The sequence below is a fragment of the Hibiscus syriacus genome, unplaced genomic scaffold (genome assembly GCF_006381635.1).
Source record: "Hibiscus syriacus cultivar Baekdansim isolate YM2019G1 unplaced genomic scaffold, ASM638163v2 tig00003721_pilon, whole genome shotgun sequence".
NCBI lineage: Eukaryota > Viridiplantae > Streptophyta > Magnoliopsida > Malvales > Malvaceae > Hibiscus > Hibiscus syriacus.
This window is the reverse complement of record NW_024061981.1, coordinates 320,393-347,608: the sequence shown is the minus strand read 5'-3', so window position 1 is coordinate 347,608 and position 27,216 is coordinate 320,393. Positions and strand designations below refer to the sequence as shown.

General features: G+C 34.9%; 1 protein-coding gene across 5 annotated transcripts in view; it reads left to right on the top strand.

Annotated features, from left to right (window-relative positions):
- The first annotated feature begins 18,674 nt into the window (after window positions 1–18,674).
- The window catches only part of LOC120181656 (protein TRANSPARENT TESTA 9-like), a 30,714-nt gene continuing 22,172 nt past the window's right edge, over window positions 18,675–27,216 (top strand). For 3 of the 5 annotated variants that reach the window (XR_005521774.1, XM_039186746.1, XM_039186755.1), the window contains exons 1-6: window positions 18,675–18,868; window positions 19,142–19,193; window positions 25,155–25,231; window positions 25,324–25,457; window positions 26,119–26,215; window positions 26,342–26,399. Coding sequence is in view for 4 of the 5 variants with exons in the window: in XM_039186746.1 (XP_039042677.1) it covers window positions 18,816–18,868; window positions 19,142–19,193; window positions 25,155–25,231; window positions 25,324–25,457; window positions 26,119–26,215; window positions 26,342–26,399 (471 nt within the window). In the remaining variant the exon portion in view is untranslated. Of the gene's footprint in view, window positions 18,869–19,141; window positions 19,194–25,154; window positions 25,263–25,323; window positions 25,458–26,118; window positions 26,216–26,341; window positions 26,400–27,216 lie in introns of those variants that run through there. The other 2 variants (XM_039186763.1, XM_039186768.1) reach the window with 2 other exon arrangements.

Below are 27,216 nucleotides of genomic sequence, written 5' to 3'. Positions count from 1 at the left end.
ATTTGAGAAAATGATATCAATAGCAGGTCCAGAAAAATACAAACCTTAAAAGATCTTTTGAGTATTGGAAAAACAAAGTCGGCAGCCTGAAAAGGAAATTTAAAAGACAAGATTACAAGTTAAAAACTTCCCAAAGACAATTATCAGAAAGTCAACACCATAACAAACGGTTGAAGACCAAGGTAACTTATTTGGAAATATCCCTTCAAAAGTAGCAGGAACAGGATGGCAAAACTATAGTTGAAATGGAGGTCATCGTGGATAAGTTCAAGAAATAGCAAATGAGCTCTAAATAGTTCCTTTTGATGGAGGACTTCAATGGTGTTTTTGTTGGGAACAGGCTCAGTAAAGGGTGAAGCCTAGAGATGCAGTCATTCAAGACTTCTTAGAATAGGTACAGAAAGCGACACACCACTTGCATGGTTTGGAAAGAGAATCCAAGGTTGGTTCGACAGGGTATTCAGCCAGTGACAGAAGAAGCAAGAAGACTTGTCAACCTATTAGAAGTCGTTCAGAGTCTAGAGGATCTAGCCAAAATGTAACTTTGAATTGTTCTTTAGTCTCTTAAAAGTAACAATTTTGTTCACTATTTATAATAACAGACACGTTTTGGATCAATGCCTCAAAAATTTCTTACATCATGCATTTTTGCATATTTTCTTTGCATTTTTCATTTCTTTACATTCAAATTAACTAATAGAAAATGACTCATCAAAAAAAGGAACAAACACTGGACATACCTCATCAAGCACTGGACACAACTTATCCTCACAATACTCGTTCAAAGAAGAAGAAGATGAAAGCTAAGATTGCTCAGCTTGAGGAAAATATGCTAAAATTGCAAAAAGAGAATGAGGATAAAATGAGTCAGAATAATCAAAACACCCACCCTGTATTCTATCCCTAGGAACCAAGAGTCACTGGTTGATCAGATCGTTGCAAAGATGTCTGGCCTAAATCAAATGAGTGCCCCTGGGGCTGGGACATCTAAAGGGGTGATTGTACCACCTACTCTGCAGCTGGTTATCTCACCTAGAATCTTACCAGGACTTCAAGGGGACTCATCTTCTGCAAAATAACAAGCTTCATTTGCTGCAAAAGCACAAGTTTCATCTGCTGCAAAAGCACAAGTTTCATCTGTTGCAAAAGTACATGCCTCTATAACCAACCCCCAGAATAACCCAGATGATTATCGCATTCCATATTTTGATAAGGAGGATAAAGCAAAGAAGATGGAGGAGAAGACCAAGCAGTTGGAAGATCAAATGAAAATAGTCAAAGGATGAGACATTTATTACGGGGTTGACGCTTTAGAATTAAGTTTGGTCCTGGATTTGATTATTCATCCTAAGTTTAAAGTCCTAGATTTCGAGAAGTTTGACAGGAATAGTTGGCTTGTAGTTCACGTTACCATGTTCTGTCGAACAATGACAGGATATATGGGAAATAACCAACTCATGATTCATTGTCCTCAGGAGAGTCTGGCAGGTTCAGCCATCCAGTGGTACAACTAGCTGAATCATTCACACATCAGGACATGGAAAGATCTCGTCAAGTTATTCTCAGAGCAATTCAAGCATGTAAATGACATGAGACTAAATCGTGTCATGTTACAAAGTATGGAAAAGAAGCATAATGAGAGTTTCAGATAGTATGCATAACGATTGAGGGATTTAGTCGTGCAAGTTTATCCACCTTTGGATGATAAAGAAACAAGAGAAAGCTCTTCATACACAGTTTGAAGGCTCTTTTCTCTGGGCACCTGGTTGCAATCACATCGAGGAACTTTTCTGATCTAGTTATGGCTAGAGAAATTGTGGAAAAGTCCATAAGACAAGGGAAGATAGAGGGATGTGAGTCAAACAGAAGACATTTAATGAAAAAGAGAGAATAAGAGATCAACAATATCAACACTTTTAATACCAACAAAAGTGCTACGCTCTTTAAATTAAAACCAACAACAGTTATACCGTTAGGTATTTCTAGATAAGATACGAGGGAACCAAAGAGGGAAAATGGTCATTTCAATACAATTCCCATGATATACAATGAACCTTACCATCATATTTTTGACACACATATGGTGTCACCATACTCAGTAGAACCATTAAAGCCCCCATACCCCAAGTGGTATGATGAAAATGCACATTGTGAGCATCATGGTGGTGTCCCGAGCATGATGATATTGAAAACTTCCTCACCTTTAAGAGGATTGTTCAAAGGATGCGCAACAGGAACTGGATTCATTTCAATAACTCAAAAACACTTAACGTTACGTAGAACCCTCTGCCTAACCACCAAGAAATAGAGGTTAATGCAATTATCGAAGAGAGGGGCAAGAGAATCAAAATAAGTGTTTCTGAAGTGAAGTCTCCTCTGGCTAGGGTATGAAGGAAAATGGTAAAGGCAGGATTTCTTGCACCACATTCTAACACATCGAAATACAAAGGTGGTAACCATTACTGTTATCACAATGAAGAGGGACACTAAGTGTACGAGTGCTAGAATTCTTGGTACGATATTTGTACGACTGGAGATTCATCTGACAAAGGATGTGAAATGGGCTACCCTTTGATAATCACCCCTAAGGAGAAGATGGCGGATAAGGCACCAACAAAGGTGGTGATAGTGGCACCAAGACCTTTTCCTTACAAAGACAACAAACAAGTGCTTTGGAAGTATGAATGACAAATAAGCTCTTTGAAGGAAGATGTTAACAAAGTGGGGTATTTTGTTGGGAAGTAACTATTCCCAAAAGTCTAGCTTACCCCAGAGAATGCTTGAACCATTCAAAGAGGATAAAGTAGCAAATAGCGAGCCCATAAGAGAGGAGGAAGTTGTGGAGTTTCTAAAGTTCTTGAAACATAGTGAATACAACATTGTGGAATAACTACATAGTCTGTCAGCATGTATTTCAATGTTGGCACTATTACTGAGTTCAGAGGTACACATGATGAAATCTCATCATCAAAGAATGAGATTAGATTATCAGCCTGGATATTGTTAACCATATTAAAGCATTACATATCACCACTTATCCAAGGGGTATGTTTTGCCGAGTGTATTAATTGACAATGGCACTGCCCTTAATGTAATCCCTTTGGTCACTCCTAAGAGGTTACCAGTGGATACTTCCCACATTATAACATGCCACGGTATGGTCCGAGTATTTAAGGGGACAAAGAGGGAGGTGCTCAGAAAAATTGAAATACCATTGACCATTGGGCCTACCACATACAACATAGAGTTCTTGGTGATGGACATTACGCATTCTTACAACTACCTTTTGGGAAGGCCATTGATTCATCAAGTTGGGGCAGTACCATCAACATAGCCCCAGAAAGTCAAGTTTGTTGTTGACAGGATCTAATAATTATCAATACTGAAGAAGACATAGTGGCAAGCGTGCCCACTGACGCCCCTTATATAGATGTGAATGAGGAAGCTCTGGAATGTTCTTTCCGATCATTAGAGTTTGTCAATTCCACATTTTTGGCTGAAGGGGATAAGATCTCCAAACCTAGATTCTTAGATTGCACTAAGATGGAAATCAAGCAAACTTTAGGGAAAGGTGGAAAGAAAAGAAAGGGATTCGAGAGTTCTCTACAGGGAAGAGTCAGCCTCATTTTTTCCTATTGTCAAGCTAGATCATTTTGGGCTTGGATATCAGCTCAATCATCAGCAAAGAATGAGATATATTCAAATATTCCAACAAAAGAGGAAGGCAAGATTAATTGGAGAAGAAGTTCAGTGGGAACTAATGTCTTTTCCTCCCATTCATAACACATTCGGATCTGACGGCTATATGTTAGAGGGAAAAATAATGATGACCTTACCTAATCTGGAGGAAGCTATGAAATACTTGAGTAACAATGCCATAAGAACGGGTGATACTGAGGATGTTGATAGATCTAGAATATGTACATTACCACCGGGGTTTGTGATAAATAACTGGACTGTTAAAGAATTTATTATGGTTTTCAAATCTCTTTCAGAGTAATACTCAAACTTTCCCTATTTTTCTTGTACCAGGGGCAATAGGTGATCTTTTGTAAAGGTGAATGAATTATTTTTATTTATATTTCAATAAAAGATTAAATTTTTCTTTCTGACAAACATTTCTGTCTTTCACTCCTTTTTCTATCCATATAATACATTCGTTTCTACATTCTATGTAGGGTATTCTCCTCTCGCGCGCATACACACACACACACACACACACACATATATATATATATATATATATATATATTCTTCTGTATTTTCTTTTCAGGTCTTTGGATATTAATGATGTGGATGATGATGATTCTAACTTAGAGGTCGACTTTGAACATCTCAAGTGTCTCGGGGAAATCATTGAATGTGACAATAAAAAATGGTGCAACTTACCTCTCGAGTTTTTAAGAATTGTGCAAAGAGAAGATAACAAAATATTGCCCAATGAAGAGAAAATTGAAGTTTTGAATTTGGGCCATGAAGAAGAAAAGAATGAGGTTAAAATCAACACAACACTCTCGTCTGAAGCAAAGTAAAACTTGATATACTTACTTCAAGAGTTCAAAGACATATTTGCATGGTCATATCAAGACCTACCTGGACTTGACACAGACATGGTGGTTCACAAACTTCCAATCAAGCTAGAATGCAAACCTATACAACAAAAACTAAGGAGCATGAGGCTGAAAATGCTCCTTAAGATAAAAGAAGAAGTCAATAAGCAATTTGATGCGAGATTCCTTCAAGTAGCCAAGTATCCAGAGTGGGTGGCTAACATCATGCCGATGCCAAAGAATGATGGAAAAGTATGCATGTGTCTTGACTATCGAAATCTCAACAATGCAAGCACTAAAGATAACTTCTCGTTGCCACACATAGATACTCTAGTGGACAACACAACAAGAAATTCTTTCTTCTTATTCATGGATGATTTCTCATGATACAACCAGATTAAGATGCACCCAGATGACATGGAGAAGACTACATTCATCATAATGTGGGGAACATTTTGTTACAAGGTGATGTCATTCGGATTAAAGAATGCTGGTGCATCATATCAAATAGCTATTGTGACCTTGTTTCATGACACGATGCATAAAGAAATTGAATTCTATGTTGATGATATGATTTTCAAAGCACAAACTGAAGATGAACATATCGAGAATATGAGAAAACATTTCCAAAGATTGAGAAAGTTTCAATTAAAGATGAATCCAAATAAGTGCATCTTTGAAGTAACATCTGGGAAGCTATTAGATTTTGTTTAGAGATGCACATAGCCGCATTTAAATCCGATCCGGATCGGATAAAAACCAATCCAGTTTTTTCACCAAGCCAAAAAACTGGTTTATAAAAAACCCGGTTCGGATCATAACCGGTTTGGAGGGTCGGATGATGTAACTGGTGTAACCGGTTTTGATTTGAAAAAACCCGGTTTTTAATTCGGTAAAATTCCGGTCATCCAATTTTTTAAACCCCATACCAGATTTTTTTTGGATAAAAAACCAATTTTTTTTAAACCGATTTTTAATTCGGTAAAAAATTCGGTCGTCCAAATTTTTCCCAAACCGGTTATACTATCCAGTTTTAAAATATCCGATCCGGTTTAAAAAAATCGGTATTTCCCAAATCCGGTTTCGGATATTTTTTACGCAAAATCGGATATTCAGATTTTTTGTGCACCTCTAGTTTCGTTGTTAGCAGGAAATGCATTGATGTTTATCCGAATAAAGTCAAATCTATCCAAAATTTACCTCTCCCACGAATGCAGAAAGAAGTTCGATGTTTTCTAGGTTAACTAAATTACATTGCTTGGTTCATATCTCTGTTGACATATAAGTGCGATCTGATTTTCTGCCTCCTTCGAAAAAATAACTCAGGGACATCGGATGATAATTGCTATATCGCTTTTGGGAAAATAAAAGAGTATTTGTCTCGTACACTTGTTCTAATGTCTCTTACCCCGGGAAAACCTTTTCTTCTATATTTGACCATCTTCGAGAATTGGATGGGATGTGTCTTGGGGTAACATGATGAATTGAGGAGGAAAGAAAGAGATATCTACTACCTTAGCAAAAAGTTCATTGATTGTGAGGCCAAATATCCACCCATTGAAAACGTTTGTTGTGCTCTAGTCTGAGCTACACGAAGACTTAGACAATATATGCTTTACCACACCACTTGGTTGATTTCCATGTTAGACCCACTAAAATTCATGATGGGTGTACCTGCTCTCTCCGGAAGGTTAGCGCGATGGCAGATGTTATTATCTGAATTTGAAATTGAGTACGTGAATCAGAAAACTATAAAAGGTAGTGTCATTTTTGACTTCTTAGCAAGAAGAACTTCTGAAAACTATGAACCATCAGACTTTAACTTGCCAGATTTCCAGAAGAAATAAGTATTGTTGCATGTGACTCTTGGAAAATACACTTCGATGGTGCATCGAATTCATTAGGACATGTCATTGAAGCTATCTTGATTTCTCCCAAAGGAAACCATTACCCTTTCAATAGCAAAAAGCTCATATTGGATCTACTTAAGTAGTTTGACAAAGTCAGTTTCCATTACGTGCCTAGAGAGGAGAACTATATGGCAGATTCTTTAGCTATCTTGGCAGAAATATTCAAGGCTCGCGGGTAGTCATACATGATGCCAATCGACATGTAGTCATACGAGTACCAGACTCATTGTTATCAAATTGAAGAAGTAAAAGATGAAAACCCATGATACCATGACCTTCTGCAGTACATCAAAATCAAAGCTATCCAGAGGAAGCCACAGAAACTGACAAGAGAATGATCAGAAGAATGGCACTAGAATATGTCTTTGATGGGGAAGTCTTATACAAGAAAAGTCATGATCAAGTCTTCTTAAGATGTATAGATGTAGAAGAGGCAAAGATGATCTTGGAGGAAGTAAATGGCGGAGTATGTGGAACTCACGCCAATGGGCATATAATGGCAAGACAAGTTATGAGATGCGGATACTTCTGGTTCACATTAGAGAGTGACTGCATCAATTATGACAGAAGATGTCATAAATTCCAAATCTATTGGGATAAAATAAATGTCTCGCCTAGTCTTCTTCATGTGATGATAGCTCCATGGCATTTTTCTATGTAGGGCATAGATATTATCGGACAAATCCATCCAAAAGCTTCGAATGGTCATCAGTTTATCCTTATGGTAATTGATTACTTTACCGAATGGGTGGAGGGTGCATCATATACTAGTGTCACTCAGTTCACTATTTGTAAATTCTTGAAAAATGAGATCATATGTCAGTACAATTTACCATAAAGGATCATTACCAATAATGTAACCAATTTAGAAAACAAGATGATGGATGTTGTATGTGAACAATTCAACATAAAGCATCATAACTCTACTGCTTACCGGCCTAATGTGAATGGAGCGGTAGAGGTAGCAAACAAGAATATTAAAAAAATAGTGGATAAAATGACCAAGACATACAAAAACTCACATGAAAAGTTACCTTTCACCTTGTTTGCCAACCAAACTTCGTGCGAACTTCGACTAGGGAAACTCCCTTTTCATTAGCTTATGGGATGGAGGTTGTGTTACCTATAGAGGTAAAAATCACGTCACTCTGAGTTTTGGCAGAACTTAAGTTGGATGATGTAGAATGGGCGCAAATTTGATATGATCAACTGAACTTAATAGAGGAAAATAGATTGAAAGCTATTTACCATTGTCAACTCTACCAGAAATGAATTATTCGAGCACACAACAAGAAAGTGCGCCCAAGAGTATTCCATAAAACAGATCTAGTGCTCAAAAAGATTTGACCAATCCAAAAAGATTACAGAGGAAAATGTATTTCGAATTGGGAAGGAGCTTATGTCATGAAAAAGGACTTCTCAGGAGGAGAACTAATCCTGACTGAAATGGATGGGCCGAAACTTCTAGATCTCGTTAATTCTGATGCAGTCAAGAAATATTTTGCTTAGGGTGTAAACCCAAATGGGTGCCTTAAGTAAAAAAAAGATGTTTAGAGTGAAAATCCAGAAAGGCGCTCTAAATTGAAAATTTTGTAAAAAAAACAAAAAGAAACAAATAAAATTTGGGTCCGTCCAAGATGAAAACCCACAAAAGGGAATCTTGAAAGCAAGGGAGAATCCAAGTTGAAAACCTGAAAGGGCGACATGGGTAATGATCCAGGATTCGCATACATGGAGGTTCTGGATAAGGCAACAAAGTATAATGACATCCAAGTCTTCGGAGAGTTAATAATTTAGGAGGAACTTCGCACTATTCCAAACGTTGTCACGATCTTCAAAGTCCCTTAGACAAAGGCTACACTCAAAGTCATCTAACGGCGTGCCAATTCAAAGGCATCCACATTATCAAAATCTAGGGCACCTATTTGTATTTTCTAATATTTTTCACTTTTCGTAATGTTCGCCATCTATTTCTCCACATAAATAAATATGTCTATTTGTCAGAGAAAAGTTAACTCCTTAGCATCTTGCATTGAATTTAAATAAAAGCAATTTATTCACTTTGAAAAAGATCATTGTGTATTAATGTATAAAGATTTCCTGAAAAGTACATGTGTTTGGAAATTGATAAGGGTTCTGGCATGATACTCGAAAGAATGACATGGGTACCAGTTCACAACCTACCAAGAAAAAGGAAAGTCGTTGACAAAAGATCATGAAACACAAAAAATCAGAATTTAAAAAAATCCCAGAGAGGATATCAGATCAAAATCCACTAAGGGCCAGGGAATCAAGAGCCAAGAATCAGGAAACTAGAGTCAGCAAGAATCAAGAAACGTCATAAAAATCAAGACTAACATCAAGAGATTGAGATTTCTCTCTAAAAATCCTAAAATAACATATTTCACACATGCATTTTAAGCATACATAAGAACATTGTATCCATAGCATCGAACATATGCATAATTTTCCATATTATTTTCAGTCAATTTCAACTTCGCAACGAAGGATATTGAACTCGAAGAACACTCAAGGTTAAGAACGATACAACTTATCCAAGTTGGATTTCAATTTCACAACGAAGGATATCCGGCTCAGAAAAAAAATATTCAATTTAGACTCAATTTCACGACGAATGAGTCACCTACGATCTCAACTTCACGACGAAGGATACTGTGACCAATAGATTAACTCAACTTCACGATGAATGAGTCACCTACGATTCCAACTTCACGATGAAAGATATAATGCCCAATAGACTGACTCAACTTCATGGCAAAGGAGTCATCTACTACATAGCTTAACCAACAACGATGAGCTATTTTCTAGTTCAAATTTTGAGCAGGATTTCAACATTACGACGAGGGATATCAGACTCAAATCAACCACGGTCTCAATTTTCATGACGAAGGATATCATGTTCAAAGTCATCCAAGATCGACTCAACTTCACAACAAATGAGTCACCTGTAATTCGTCTTAACAGTAGGGAGCCATATTCTATTCGAAATTTCAAGTCGAATTTCAATTCTGCGATGGAAGATATTCGATAAGAGAATCAACAAACATTGGGTCGGATTTCAATCACAGAGAAAGATATCATACTCACATGAGCAAATTAACTTTTGGAATCTCTTTTCACCGAAGGAAAATTTGTGTCCTTTTATCTTTGCCCTATTTTTTCGTTTCATGATAAACATGCAAATATGGGCAGTTGTAGACACTCATTTTCGTCTAAAATTTTAAGGGTCTTTATTTAGTATATATGATAATATATATATATATACATATATAATAATTTCAAAAATATATAATTTATATAGTTTTTGAAGATATAATATATAATTTTAAAAAATGGTTTTTGAAAACATATATATATATATATATATATATATATATATAGTTTTTGAAAAACATTTTTTGAAAACGTATATAATATACATAATCTTTCAGAACATATTATATTGTTTTTGAAATATAATATATATTATATATTATATAATTTTTTAATATACACATATTATTATATATTATTATTATTAGTTTTTACTTTCTTTTTTTTCTCATCTATTTTCATTTTTATCGGTGTTTAAGGTCTAAAGTCCAGCATACGTGACAAGACCCAATCTACATGACCTAGCAGATTGGGATTCAACGAAATCCAAATCAAGTGGAGGCCCAACAAAGAGGTTTGCCTAAGCCAGCAAACCAATCTGCTAAGCAATGAAGGGGGGCCAAGAAGTAAGGCCAAGCCATACTAGGGTTTCATCATTAAGTCTAGCATCGCGCAAATGAGGACCGCTAGATCAAGATGGATATCAACGGCCAGAATCATAAGAGACCTAGGATTTTAAAACCCTAAAATATCATCACACCACAACCAATATTGGGCCGTTGGATCTTTAACCAATCCAACGACTAAGATCAAATCCCAGAAGCTCAAGGGCCACCGATAACAATGAGTGAAAATCACGCGCCGACGAGATTACCAGTCGGCCGAGATTTTTGGCGCTTGAAAGATCAAATCCCAGAAGCTCAAGGGCCACCGATAACAATGAGTGAAAATCACGCGCCGACGAGATTACCAGTCGGCCGAGATTTTTGGCGCTTGAAATGCAAAAATCAGAGCAATTCGGATTGAACCATCCAATATCTCTGGTTAAACACGAACAACACAAATCAGATAACTGAGAAATAACCCTGAAATGCTTAGAGATAACCCCAAGATGCTCAGAAACCACCACCGTCGAAGGACTATATAAGCCCTGCAAGTTGAATAAGAGAACACAATTAAAAAATCATCAGAGCAACCAAAAGGAAACCAAGCATTCGAAATAGCCAAGCAAACAAAGCAATCGAAACAACTATAAAAAACGCAAAAACATTCGAAGCAACAAAAAAACACACAAACAAAAATCGTCAAGGACAAGCTACGACCTCGGCTCGAAAAGAAAGAGAACCACCATAAGTCGGAAGGTCACCATTGAACAAAGATAAAAATAGAAACTTTAGGCATAAATCTATGCTATTTGGGGCTTTTTTACGGTATTTAGATTTCGGTTTTTTGTTCATAGGGTTAGAAGGAGTGTTTTGGGTGTTTTCAGCCACCGGGGGTGGTGGCCGGAGCGGAGGTCGTCGGTGGTCCGGGTGGTGAGGATGTGGCCGGCCTACAGCCAGTTGGGGGAAATGTTGAGAGAATTTGAGAGAGGTGGAGAGTTTTTTAAATAAAAGGAGAAATACTTTTTTTGTAATTTTGGGGGTATTTATAGAGACCACCTTGTAATTACTAAATAGTTTAATTATTTCCTCAATCCCTCTTAGTTTGAAGCATAATTGACTTTGCTCACCACGTGTAATTTTACCTCTAAATATTAATTTTTAAATTTAATCCTCATTTTATTTTATTATATTAACTACTTTTGTATCTTGTAACATTTAATTTTGTTTCCTTTCTTATTTTTGTTTTATCATTTTTATCCGAGAAATCAAACTGGTACCAAAAGGGCAGTACAAGGGTGTTAGTCCTTCCTTGACCGTAATCGACTCCCGAATCCAATTAATTTCTGGTAAAACACAGATAAGGTAAATGGTAAGTTAGGCAGTTCGATCAACCTAATTTAAAATAATCAATGGCGGCTCCAATACACGTTAATTCAAGTCAAAACCCTATTTCGGGCCCAGCCAAATGATGGTTACGACACAACTATATCGAATGATGCCCTGCTCATTAGGTATGACTATATCGAATATTGTCTTGTATAATTCTTACCCTGGAACTGCAAGTTGTATAATCCATACCCTAGCACTACAAGTTGTTAAAAAATATTTTCCAACTATATATATATATGTATATGTAGAAATGAATTCGAGAATGACCATTAAGAAGAGAGCAACAATTGGTGAAGTGTAAAAGATTTGAGTGCTCATTTGATGTATTTTTCCCAGCTTACTCATTTAGTGCATTCTCTTTGTTATTATTATTATTATGATTTGAGTAAGTGTAAAATTATTTGTTCAAATTTTTGTTATTTTATCTGAATTTATTTATTTAATATGTTAAATTATTTTTAGGTGTTTACAAAAGAGATAGGAGGATTTTTTTCACAAGTCAAATTGTTGAAAGAAATGGTGAAGTAAGTGTGAATAAATTTTATTTGAAGTATTTTACGATTTATTGTTATATTAATATTATTTTTATAATATTTGTAGTTGTAGTTTACCTTTAAGAATATATTGTTGTTATCATGATGATAATATTCTTAATTTTAAATATAAAATTTTAATTTGTTGAGAAAATAAGCAACAATTTTTTTTACAATTTTCCATTATAATAGACATATTGTGGAAAATGAGGTCGGAATTGTTTTTTAGTCTAAAAGACCTATAAATATGATATTCAAAATGGACATTACATTTGTAAAATTGAAGTAGAGGATATAACAAAAAATTCGAGCTACTATTGATGGTTTGAAGTATAGGTTTATGGTATGTCCCAATCCAGTTAGATATGATGCAGTACCAGTTGAAGAAAATGATAATATTTAACCCATGATTGGATTATATGAGTAAACAAATATTGCAGTTATTAAGTTATTTGTTGAGGTACGTAACATATCCAATGTTCTTGGGTCATTAAGAAATGTTGCTGAAAATTCATCTCAAATGGTCAGAAAAAGTAAGCTTGAGGACCCGACATACATGTCGATAAACAATTTTATGGCGTTATTGGAAAGTGGAAATAAAGTCGGTGAGTCGTCCGCAACAACAAAGTATGGGGCAAGAAGCATACATCAATCAGATTTGGCTATTGACATTAATGCTAAAAATCGATGGGGAGAAATACATGATTATGATAAGATGAAGAAATTGAGGAACCCATTTTGGACGATGATGAAAATGTCTATGGTGGTGGTGCACCTGATTTTTCATTGACGAAGTTTCAACATCGTATCAAGCTACCCATCACATGTACGAGATAGATTATGATATGAAGAGGGCACCTAAATTCTCATACATGCCACATTTAACTATATATCACATGGTTGAATCATTAAAAATTCAGGTGAATTTTCAATTGGGATGCAATTTAGATGGAAAAATGAAGTTACGTTTGCGATTAAAGAGTATTTCATCATAGGCCATGTTTATGTCCAAGTTGCAGAGTCCAACTAGAGAACCATATATGCGAAGTGTGTTAAATATGGCTAGAGTGCAAGTGGAAGATCAGAGTATCAAAAATTCAAAGGCACGATGCTTGAGTCATCACAAGGTACAATGGTCACATGTTTACGAAACTCCATCGAATGAGACCGTTGACTATTGGACTCCGATGTAATATGTGAATACGTGGAAGTGTTGGTTGAAAAAAAAATACAAGGATCCCTTATTCAATGTTAGCTGATTATATTTGAAGCCAATTTGGATACAAAGTAAAATATAGTAAGGTTTGGAATGTGAAGTTGAAGATAATGAAGTTGACGTATAAAGATTGAGATACACCATACAATGAGCTACTAGATTTGTTACAAGTAATGAAATGATTCATCCCATGAACCATAGTGAAGTCTCAAACCCTACATACTACACTTGTTGAAGGGAAGAAAATATTTCATACTCTTTTGGGCATTCAAGTCATACATAGAAGGATTTCCATTTTGCAAATGTATGGTCCAAGTAGATGGTACATGATTGTATAATCAATATAAAATGTATTATTGATAACAGTTGTTCAAGATGGTGAACAAAATATATTTCTAGTTGCATTCGCCATTATTGAAGGAGAAACAATAGAGGCTTGGGATTTGTTTTTGACCAATCTACATCAACATGTCATTCCAAAAGATGGAGTTTACTTGATATTCGATCAAGGAATGGGCATTTTGGTGGCAATTGAATGACCAGAAAGTCATTGGATGTCTTTGCATGCATATCCCACATTTTGTATCCACCATATTGGTAAGAACAATATCGACCAGTTTCATAATGCTCATATTCGTAGTGAGATAGTAGCATGGGTAAGTTTTATTTTATTGTCAATATGTGTGTATCCAGTTGTGTGTTTTTTAATTGATGTTTAACACAATATTTATTATGAAACAGGATATGAGCTATGCCAACCAAATTTTGATAAAAGGTTGGAGAATTTGAAGGTGGTCTCATAGTGAGTGTGTTTGGAACTAGGGTTCAAGAATTTTATGAAAAAAGGGCCGTAAGCATACGATTGTGGTTGGTGATGCGAATACATGACAATAAACCTTGTTCAGGTCATTAATTCAATACTAAAAGGTACACATCATCTCCCAACAACGAGAATGGTAAAAGATACATACTTTAGGTTAACTAAGGTTTGGTCCAATAAAGGGAGAGAGATTGAGTGTCTCATAAATAGAGGTCAATCTTGGACTCCTACAGTGGTGGAAGAAACCGAAGCAAATGAGCAATTGATAACCTCAATGCTTGTTCATAACTTTGACTGAATTGGTCATAATTTTGTTGTGTCAGGCATACGTCGCAATGATTGAGGATAAGGTCAAATATTTCGAGTTGATTTACGACAAAAATAGTGTGATTGTGGTCACTTTCAAGCTTTGAGATATCCATGTGCCCATAAAGAGGATATTAAACGTCTACAGCTATATATTCAAACATTTCCCAAATGAATCATATTGGCCGAAAAAGGCTCATGGCTGTCAAAATCAATGCTTTGTAGAAGTCCAAATGGTCGACTTGACTCCACTTGTATTCATACCAGTATGGATTTCTTTATTAGAGAGAAAGATCAATCGAAGAGATGTGGATTATGTAGGGTTGAAGGTCAATAAAAAAGTGTCAAAATCTACCAAGACATATTCCTAATCAGTAGTCATATATGTATTTGAACAAACAAATATTTGACTTTCTACTTTTATTTCAAATTCAATGAATGAAGAATGAATGTTTGGTTTTTCTTATTTAGTTTTTTTCTGAATGAGTGTGATGGATTTCCATATTTTATTTATTTTTAACGGGTGTGATTGATTTCCACATTTTATTTGAATAAGTGTGATGAATTAAACTAAATTAAACCATCATCATTTAAAGAATACATCAATATAACAAACATTTTATTTAGTATTAATTTTTATACAATGATCCATCTATAGTTCTGTCATTATCGTGGTGTTGTGGAATGATAATGTCGAGGTAGACGTCGATTGCATTGTGGACGTTGTTGTTACTCAGAGGTGTGGTAGCCATCATCCTCATTCACTGAGGGAATTTGATTCACTGTTGTAAATATATACCCACCGTTTTGCTCTCCCATCTCTAGTGGAAATGTAAAATGACAAATAGTAGTATTTAACATCATAAATGCCATGTGATGAAAATTATACGTTGATTCAAACATAGGAGAGTAGATAGGTGCCTAATGTAGCATAAAATAGGGTGGTTGAGGCTGCATACACTAGTACGTATGCCGGAATAGCATAATCATCAAACACTTACGATGAGCTATCATCCACCACTTATGATAAGCTATCATCCACATGTGTTGTTTCTACTTCATGGTGGGATGAACATGCACTCTCACTTGGTATAGATTTTTCGAATTTACCATATTTTTTCTTTAATTTTTGAAATTGTCTCCTTTCACTCTCCGTTGTGTAATACGACTTTCCATTATCCTAATAATAGTTAAGGTAAGCCGAATTCTAAAAATTAATGTTATCATCTTGAATGGGAGTAAGAGATGGCAAGCACGAGCCTCTTTTGTTCCAAATATTAATAAAGTATATATTCTTCTCAGCCCAATTATTGTCAAGTTTACTATTTGCATTCAGTCAGTGAGCTCATTATGATTGTATGGAGGTTGCAAAATAGGTTGGTGGAAGCCAAACTACTCAACACTCTATCCGAAGATTGGTACTTCACAAAAGCAAAATGGATCAACGGTGTAACAACACACCAATATTGACAATTATCCCAAACATCTTGCGGCACACACGAAGTAATTTCATCACCGACATATGACTTCAAATTAAACTGTAAAATAAATTTAAAAATAGATTATCTAAAAAATTAAAATTTAAGATTAACATAACCTAAGATAGCATAATATATAATAATAAAAATTTCAATTAATCAAATTATATATACACCTCTTTTTTTACTTCTTATGTCAATATTCAACCTAAATTCTTTAATGTTATTATGCACCAACCCTGTTATTTCTATTTTATGCCTCCATCTGTAAATCAATTAAATATATTCATTAATTATTTTTAATCAAAATATTTAATAAAATTCTAATTAACATTTTAAATCAAAATCGAATAGAAATTTTACTTTCTGACAAGAGGAAAATCAAACGCAGTTAGACTAATCGGTGTTAAAATGTAGGGGTGTAAATGAACCGAGCTTGAACAAACAATGTTATGTTCGTGTTCGTTTATTTATTTTTGAAAGTGTTCGTGTTCAGTACATGTTCGTTTAAATTTTCAATATCGTGTTCATATTCCTTTATTTATTTTTGAAGGTGTTCATGTTCATTTATTTATTGTTCACGAACATGTTCATTTAATGTTCACGAACGTGTTCATTTATATGTTCATGAACATGTTCATTTAGTGTTCGTTTAGCGTTGTTTTAATGTTTGTTTATCGTTCGTTTATACATTCGATTTTTAATTTCATTTGCAAGCTAAAGAAAAATGATAAAATTATTCCACTCGTGCTTAAACTTCTTAAAATTCATAGTTTAAAATGAAATTTTTATCAAGTGTTCTATTTAATCCTTATCTTCACCAATATTTAAAATGTAAAAAAATAAAAGAAAAAGGAGAATCGAGTAAAAGAGTTTGTTCATGAACATAAATGAACGAGTTGATAAAATAGCTCATAAACGAGCTTGTTCGTGAACATAAACGAGTCGTACACACCTTTGTTCATGTTTGTTCGTTTATTAAATGAACGTAAATATTTTTTGGTTCATGTTCGTTTATTTAGCTTAACAAACGAACATAAACGAACATTATACAAACGGTTCACGAACAGTTTACCGAACGCTTTGTTCATTTACACCCTTATAAAAATAGAAGTCTATGACAAACCCATGATTGTAGTAACATCAGAATCGACTGATTTCCATTGTAATAATATCATTTACGATTATTGACGTCTTTCACATCTCACATTATAAGAATGCCAATATCGCCGATATCCAACTATATTGAATAGTATTCTAAAGATTTCTCAAAAATGAGAGATACCGAATGTGAACTAAATTACTGGATTTCTCCATCATCGAAACTCCCCCCAATCAACTCCAATATATATGCTTGAGTTGCATATAACACTTCTTCCTTAGTATTATTATCAATGAGCAGAAATTGATTATGCAACCATGATATCCTCAAACACCGGTTGTTTAAATTTGGTTCTACCGCCTCTTTCCAAGTTACGTATTGCAAGCACAATCCACCTGGTAATTATTATCATGCGCTATCAACATCCCATTTGTTGGACCACGAGTTGTCGTTGTGGGTCTTCCTACAATTAATTAAATCATGAAATTAATCAATTAATAATAAAACAAACTTTTGCTATTTAATAATAACGGATATGTTCTCAAATAAAATATAATATTTATTAAATTAAATAATAATAACACCATCAATCCCAAATTGTTAGAAATATGTTGAGCGTAAAGATGAAGCAATTGATTTTTTGTTATGCCATTTGAACGAATTTGCAAAAAAAAAATAATTTTTTAATAATAATAAAATAATCTAAATATTAAAAAAATAATTTAATCTAAACTAATTAAGTAACTAACTTAAAATAACAACAAAAAATAAATTACCTTATATTTTTCTTTTTTCTTCCTTTTTTTTCTCCCAAAATTCTTGTGTTATACTTCTCTCTTTTCTTTCATTCTCTTATGTTTTCTCTCTCTTTTATCTTTCGGTTATCATCCCATTACCCATATAAAAAATTTTGGGATCAAACTATTGCTGCAATAATGCAGCTATAATTGCTACCATAATCCAACTATTATTGCTACCGGACAAAATGCATGCAAGGAGGATCACGGGCAGGAAGCAGTCTTGCAGGCGATTGATCATGGACGGGACATTGAACTGATATGTTGCATCTCGCTGGTTCGTGCATGGAGCTTGCAGAGAGACACATGGATCACCAAAAGACACAAGGGGGGAAACACATGGTAGTCCATGCAACACCTCCATTTTTTTAGGAAAACGCATGGCCCATGCAACACCAACATTGACACGCCAATCACCGTGTGACTCCGGATCTAATTGTAGAAAATACATTATTCAAGTAAATAATTACGACTGACCATTATTCGAGCAATTTTCTTTCATATTATTGTAAAAAATTTGCCAAACTATCCATTTATCATCTCAATATTTACCAAGTATAAATATTTTGTATTTGTTTAAAATATATCTCAACTTTTATTAGTTGATGTTAACACCCATCATCCAAGTTTAGAACGACGCCTCCCTAATTATATAAGAAAATATTTCCAAAAAAGAGAAAGAAAGAAAACAATGCTAGCTATGAAAATTTAAAAGCTTTGTCGTTAATGAGACAATTTCTATCTACTTAATAAATTTGACGTAAAAGTTGGAAACGTTGAAAGTTCGTTGGCAGTACACAGCATCTAATACCAAAACCAAAGCAAAGCAAAAGCCTCACTCCAGTCCCCTTGCCGCGCGGACAAAACTCAACTGAACGTCTTCCACCAAAATTCCTTCCCTTCTACACATTTTCTCCTCTTCCTATAGGGTTTCTTTCCTCTCAACCAAAGTAAAAAAAGTAAAAAACAGCAACGGATCTCCTCCATTTTTCACGATGTGGCGCTTGCTCTGGCGATCCATCGATCGCTTCTCTCTTCAACACTTCAAGTAATTTCTCTCTCTTCCTCTCAAATCTTTTTTTTAATGTTTACACAAGTTTAAACTGTAATTAATTGTATTCCATCAAATTACAATGTGGTACGAATTTTTCTTCCTTTGAATTTTGTTATTATTTCTCGTTATTTTGATGATTTTAATAAGGTTTAGCAGTTACATTTTCTTCACATTACATTTTTGTATCTTGTGGATTGGTCATCGATTTTCATTTTGATGCTTATTATTTTGACGATTTCCCCCCTAAAATCTTGTTCGTGGATATAGATCTGTAGTTACTGAATTGCGGCAGATCAAAGTTGTCGATGAGCAGAACAGGGTAACTTATGTGACTTTTAATTATTATTTTTATTATATGCTACTTCGGAGTATTAATCTATGTATACAACGGCGGTGAAAGATTGAAAACTCCACGAGTAGGTTCATATGTTTACCACGTATCTGTTTAACTATAAATAAGGAAGTTAAATTTCAACTTATTAAGTACGGATATGAACAAAAATCTTCTGCCCCTTTACCATGCCCCTAATTGTGTCTCATCTATTATTTTTTGACTCTTGTTTTTTTTTCTTTTCCTTGACTAACTTTTTCATTTTAACGGCAAAACAGACGTTAACTTAAACCAAAGTCTGCAACAATCATGTTTCTTTGTTTTCTTAATAATTATCTTTTCTCATAACAATGTTGACAGTAACTTGAGTAAAAAAGATTGCATCTCTTTCCTAAAATTTTATCCATGAAAATACTGAACCAACAAATGAGTGTTAGTTTTTGTTTTTAATTTTTGGCCTGACTTCGATAATGAAAAACACTAAATCAACGAGTTTCCAGGTAAAAAAAAGGTTGATAAAAGTGAGAGGGTGTTGTGGAAAGGAAACAAGATGAAGAACTTTAGTAATCTTGTTGTTAATGATTCCATATTTTAATTAGATGTGATTTAGTGAAGAAGTTGATTCAAAGACAACTAAGCTTTATTCCTTCTTCAATGGCCATAAAAACAACTTATTCCTTCCTCAATGACCATAAAAACAGCTTTGATGATTGACTCCATTGTTTAAATCTCTCTTCTGCAAAGTCCAAAAAAACATCAAGTTTTCATCTTGCCTTTAATTTCTCTGTAATTAATCTCCGATAGAATATCTATGTTACTTTTTTACAATAACATCTACTAAACTTTCTGATTGTTAAGATTATTCATGCTTACATGTAGTTGTAGTGTTTTGTGGATTAACACCATAGTAACATTCTACTTACTGAAACTAAAAGTAGCAACATTCTCTATTTTCGATCTTGTAGTTATTCCAGTTCCATTCAATTTAATTTTAGTTGAAAGAATTTAGAGAGAGCGTCTAGAAGCTTGTAATTGTAACATTTGTATTGCATCCACTTAACGAAAATGAGTAAATTGTCTATAAAACTTATGTAAGTCTAATCTTCTTGGGCATGAAATGAAATGGTTAAGATCCCATGAACTGCTGCATTAATCAATATGCAAGATTGCATATCCATAGTGAAAAAATTTAGGAAGAAGAAAAGTCTTTTATTTCTTCGAATAGGAGTACACCCTTTTTAACATAGCAGAAAAAAAAAGGAAATAATCTCTAATATTTACAAGGAAATAATCTCTAATTATAAGCCTATCTCTAAAAATCAGTAATTAGATTATGGCTAATATTTACAAGGAAATTCCTAGAACTAAGGTAGAGAATCTCCTTAATTTAAGTATTTCCAGCACTCCCCCTCAAGATGGAGTGTAGATGTCAATCGAACCTAGCTTGCCCATAATTTCTTCGAACTTTTTTCTGCTCAAGCTCTTGGTTAACACATCTGCTACTTGTTGTCGAGTAGGTAGATATGAAACACAAACTTCCCCTTTGTTAATTTTCTTTGTAATAAAGTGGCGATCGATTTCCACATGCTTGGTGCGGTCATGGTGTACAGGGTTGTGAGCTATATTAACTGCTGCTTGGTTGTCACAGTTCAGTATAATAGGTGTTGTATAGGATAATTTTAGTTCTCCCATTAGCCGTTGTAGCCACATTCCTTCACATATACCTTGGGACAGAGCTCGATACTCAGCTTCAGCACTGCTGCATGCCACAATCGACTGCTTTTTACTCCTCCATGTCACGAGATTACCCCAAACATAGCTGCAGTAACCACTTGTGGAGCGCCTGTCATTAATAGCACCTGCCCAGTCTGCATCAGTGTAGACTTCTATGCTTCGATTTACATTTTTCTTGAAATGCAACCCCTTACCCGGAGTCCCTTTTAAGTCTCTCAATATCCTGTAAGCAGCTTCCAAATGTTTCTCCCTAGGAGCATGCATAAATTGACTAATAACACTTACTCCAAACGCTATGTCTGGACGAGCATGAGAAAGATAGATAAGTTTTTCCACTAACTTTTAATATCTCCCTCTGTCTACCTCTTCTCCATCCTTATCAGATCCTAATTTAAGGTTGGGTTCCATGGGAGTCTCGGCTGGTTTGCAACTCAACAGTCCGACTTCAGAAAGTAGATCAGGACATACTTTCTTTGAGAGATTGAAATACCTGCCTTTGACCTTGCTATCTCCATTCCAAGAAAATATCTAAGATTCCCCAAGTCTTTAAATTGAAACTCAAGACTTAAGAATTCTTTTAGTCTTTCAATTTCAATAGAGTCATCTCCCGTCAATATTATGTCATCAACGTATACAATGCGAATACAACACTTCCTATTAGCCGAGTGTTTGTAGAATAAGGTGTGATCAGCTTGACCTTGAATATACTGTCTACTCGCCATGGCTTTGGCAAAACGATTAAACCAAGCCCTGGGGGATTGTTTTAGTCCATACAAAAACTTCTTCAACTTGCATACTTAGCCCTTGCTTCCTTCGAATCCGGGCGGAAAATCTATGTAGACTTCTTTTAATTCTCCATTGAGAAAAGCATTATTTACATCCAATTGGATCAAAGGCCAATCTAAATCGACATCAATTGAGAAGAGCACTCGAATAGTATTTAGTTTGGCCACTGGTGCAAATGTTTCCTCGTAGTCCAACCCATATGTTTGAGTGAAACCCCTGGCCACAAGTCTAGCCTTGTATCGATCAATGCTCCCATCTGGTTTAACTTTCATAGTGAAAATCCACTTACAACCTACTGTCTTCTTTCCAGTAGGTAGTGTAGATATTTCCCACGTTCCATTGTCTTCAAGAGCCTTTATTTCTTCCAACACGGCTTGCTTCCATTTGATTGACATAAGAGCCTCTTCTATGTTCTTTGGAGTTTCTACAGAGTGAATATTAGAAATAAAGCATTGTAGGATTTAGGCAAGTTCCCATAAGATGCAAACCGAGAAATGGGATGTTGAGTGCAGCTTCTCGTGCCCTTTCTGATTGCAATTGGAAGATAGATGGAAGGCGAAGGAGGTGAGACTTCTTCCTCAGGACAGTCCTCGGGTAAAGATGGCATTGGCACTGCTGTTTCAGTTTCTTGCAGCTGATGTTTCCGAGAATATAGACGAAGTTGCTGAGTTTTTTCTTGTTGTTTTTCAGAAGGAGAGGGTTGTTTTTATTCATTTGTACGATTAATCGCCCTTGTTTCTTGTTGTTGCACAGTGGAGTCGAGTAAAACAGAAATCAGGAATTACAAATGCTGTAGGAATTTCAGCAGTGGCTGTAGGATTTTTAGCAGGTTTTGTAGTGGTGGTATGATTGATAAAGTCTTGAGGTATAATGAGAAGGTTGTTTAAGGTCTCATCTTCACTAAATATCTCCCCCTGAAGATGAGAGGTTGAAAAATATGGCTCGTTTTCGAAGAAAGTAACATCATGGGACACAAACATTCAGTGTAGGGTTGGAGAATAACATTTGTACCCCTTTTGTGTAGGTGAGTATCCAAGAAAGACACAAGTGTGGGCTCTAGGATCAAGTTTAGATCGGTTAGGTTGATGATTGTGGACAAATGCTTTGCAACCAAAAGTTTTGGTTGGGAGATTAGGAGCACGAAACAAGGGAATTTTTTTTTTGAAGAGTATGTAAAGGTGTTTGAAAGTTTAATACCTTTGATGGGAGTCGGTTTATAAGATAACAAGCAGTGAGAACAACTTCTCCCCATAAATACTTCGGTACACTCATAGTAAACATAAGAGCACAAGCCACAGCTACAATGTGTCTGTTTTTCCTCTCGGAAACCCCGTTTTATTGAGGGGTGTCGGGACAAGAACTCTGATGTATGATTCCTTGCTCAGAAAGATAAGGGCTTAGGATAGAATTAAAGTACTCTCTCCCACTATCAGTTCTAAGGGTATGAATTTTGGAATTGAATTGAGTTCGAATTATTGAATGAAAACTTTGGAAGACTCTAGAGACTTCGGTTTTTTCTTTGAGAAGATAGACCCAACAAACTCTAGTATGGTCATCAATGAATGTTATGAACCACCTAGCCCCTGTGACATTTTTTACTCGACTGGCTTCACATAGATCATTGTGGATTAAAGAGAAAGGTTGAGATTGAACATAAGGTTCCAAAGGATAAGGGACACGAGTATGTTTAGACAGTTGGCAAACTTCACAATTCAAGGAACTTATTTTCTGATTTAGAAATAGTAGAGGAAACAGTTTCTTCAAGTACATAAAATTAGGGTGTCCTAGTCTACGGTGCCATAGCATGATAAATTCTTCTTTCGATGTAGATAAGGCCATCCCTTCTTGTGAATTGTTTTTATTCCAAATATATAAGCCACCATCAACTTTAGTAGTGCCAATCATCTTCCCCGATTCCTGTTCCTGAACCACACAACCGGAAGCAGAAAATTTAACAAGTACTTTCTCATCCTTGGTAAGCTTGCTAATTGAGAGTGAATTACAAGAAAGATTTGGAACATATAGAACTTTATCAATGGAAAAATTTTCAGTAAGTCTGATCATTCAAATTCCAACCATCGGGGAGTAAGATCCATCAGCTATATGAATCCGGGAGTGATCATGACAAGGTAAATATGTGTGAAACAAACTTAGATTACCTGTCATGTGGTTGGATGCACCCGAATCTAGTATCCAGATTGGTTCATGTGTAGTATTTAAGGCAGTACCTTGAATAGCTAGTGATCCAATGGTTGTAGGAGTCCCGTGGAGTTTATGAAGAGCCTCAAGTTGAGTTTTGGTTAGTCGAACATCCTGGGCATCTTCTTCATTAGTAGATATCATTGCTGCCTTGTTTTCTTTTTGATTTTTTCCAGGTTAACCATGGAGTTTAAAGCATTTCTCCTTGATATGTCCAACCCGGTTACAGTGGCTACACCATGACCTATTTGAGCAGGAATTAGAGAGGGTTTCATTGATATCACCCATGAGAGAGAAAAAAATGTTTAGGAAGAGAGATGAGAGACAAATGAGTAGGATCGAATGAATCCTATTGCTCTCGATACCATGAACAGATTTAGGAAGAAGAAAAGTCTCTTATTTCTTCGAATAGGAGTACACCCTTTTTAACATAGAAGGAAAAAAAATTAAAAAAGGAAATAATCTCTAATATTTACAAGGAAATAATCTCTAATAATAAGCCTATCCCTATAAATCAGTAATTAGATTATGGTTAATATTTACAAGGAAATTCCTAGAACTAAGGTAGAGAATCTCCTTAATTTAAGGATTTCCAACACATAGCAATAAAGAACGCATAAGGGAGAAATCGAGATGGGTAAAGTTAATTAAGTGGGTAAAATTTCTTTGTTCTAATGCTTTGATTAATCAATCAATTAAATTAATTTGAACTAATCAATCTTTCATGGAAAAGAATTCTTAAAGGATCTGTGTTGCAGACTTTGGTTGAAGTTAATATTTATATTGCCGTTAAATGAAAAAGTAAGTAAAGAGAAACCCTAAGACACGTGTCAAAAATTTACAGGCGAGGCACAACTAGGGGCATGGTAAAGGGACAGAAGATTTCTGTTCGGTCGGATATATAATTAAAGAACAGAATTCTTCTGCCCACTTATAGTGCCCCTTTTTGTGTCCCTCCAATAATACGTTGACACTTAGATTAGGCTATTAATTAATTTAGTATATTTCAAACGTCAAGAAACCAACATCAATTCACCATTAACTTCAATATATTTCAGCTAATAAATCCATCATTAAAAGATATTAAAAAGGCAATTAACAAACTCATCCCTATCCGTAAAAAAGGAAAAGAAGTTGAACAACTACTTGATGTATTGGATTATAATCCTGTCCTGATGACTAATATATGAACTTTTCAAATTAGCCCTCTTTGTTCTTTCTCTTGTGCAGGATGCAGTTGTAGATCTGCTACAAACTATTGTAGAGATAGTGACATATGGGGACAGAAAAGACCCATCAATATTTGAGTATGAATTTACTCAGGACACATCTTCTAATGTAATGATTATGTCTTTCTGTATGCTTTTGATGAAATCTGAATTTCTTAAAAAAATTTCAGCTGTTTTATGGAATACCAAGTTTTAGCAGAGTTTGTACGGGTACTAAGGATCAGTACAAGTTCAACAATTGAGGCTCCATTGCTTCAGTATCTAAGCATAATGATTCAAAACATGGATAGTGAACATGCAATTTGTAAGATGCTTAGTGCCATAGATATGTATGTTAAAACTTCTTGGTTATTTAATGATTTCTCTGTCTTTCTGTTTGCATGTCTCCAGAAATGTTCACAAATATAAATGTTGATATAGTTTCGCTCCTTTGCATCTATCCTTGGTGAAGGATATAGTTTCGCTTTTGATTGGAAAGGATATTATTTTTAGGCATATTTCAAGGGCGGCAAACTGGGAAACTGATAAACTTGCTAAAGACTGGATAGGGTGATTTTGGTTATTGTTGTGTTGTTTAACAGGAATTGTACCTCCCTGTTTGTTGGATGTTTAGTGTTAAGTTTTATGTTCTTCTGTTGGAAGTGTAGGAGTTTGTTCAATCTTGTAATCTGGTTCTTGTGAATAAAAGTTTTCTTGGCTCTCCTTTCCTCCTTCGTTGTTCCTTCATGTTACTCTCATAACATGGAGGGATTGAAGGAGGATTTTAATGAGGCCTCTTTCTATCAAAAAAAAAAATATAAATGTTGATATTCCATGTGCAAAAATGCATTTTACTTTTTCTGCGCAGTCTCTGAAATTATTTCTGTTGCCTTGACTATTGTTCTTGCAAATTTGGCGATGCAGACTATTGTTTAAGCAATGACTATATCAACAACATCGTAGTTCTTGCAAATTTGGCGATGCAGACTATTGTTTAAGCAATGACTATATCAACAACATCGTAGAACATCAATATAACTTCAATACAGGGGATCTTGCTCTTTATTACGTATCTTTCTTAAGGTTGTGTTATTAATCTTTATCCCTTAAATTTCTAAAGCATAACAGTATAACTTTCATTTATTGAAACAGATTATTTCCTCGGATTTCTTTTTCTTTCACATCTTATGTTTTTTTCTGTTAAACCAGAGCAGTGAGCAGCAAAATAAGCAGAGACACGCTTTGCCTTCTTGTTAAGTTTAATGGGGTAAGTTAAAGGTTTTCAAGCAGAGCACAATGGTTTATTTCTAAAGCGTTTCATTTGTAGGTTTTAATATCTGCGTTGAAGTGGAGCTCTTTATCCATAGAATTCATGTTTATAGAATGCTAAAATTACTTAAGAAAGAAACCTTGATGCAATGAATGCTGCATAACGGCATTTTTTACATAATTCCCTTAGCCCTAGATCCCTTCTTCACCAGCATTTATATTCCTGCTGCCTTTAAAAGAATTTCTGATGACCATGTGCAAAATTATATATTTTTCTGTTATAGCAAATGAAGAGAGGAGAGTTTCTTCTGATGAAGCTTTTGGTAGGTCACAAGCCTATGAGGCATGGTTGCATTCTCTTGTTTGAGACACCTAAGGATCTTCACACCTACCTGAAGTGCTTTTTATCATTTATGTTAAGATAGAGAGATTGTAGAGTACCACAAAAGAAACAAAAAAAATATGTTTGACAACTTTCTTGTGTAATGATAATGAATTTTGATTTAATTTGTTTTATGGGTGTATTTCTTCGGGGACCAATATTGTCTGAGTCTCAGGTTAAAATCATTTAGCAAAATTCACGTGTGTGTGTGTGTTGTAATTTTAGCATTCTATAAACATGAATTCTATGGATAAAGAGCTCCACTTCAACGCAGATAGACATATTAAAACACCTTTTCTCTTCACTTTAATGTCCTGTTTTCACGGTTTTTTCTTTTTCTTCTTTCCTCCAATTTTTTTAGAAGCTAAACATTTTTTTCCTACACTTGCATGATTTATCTTCAATTTCCTATATGGATCATTAAATTAATTTC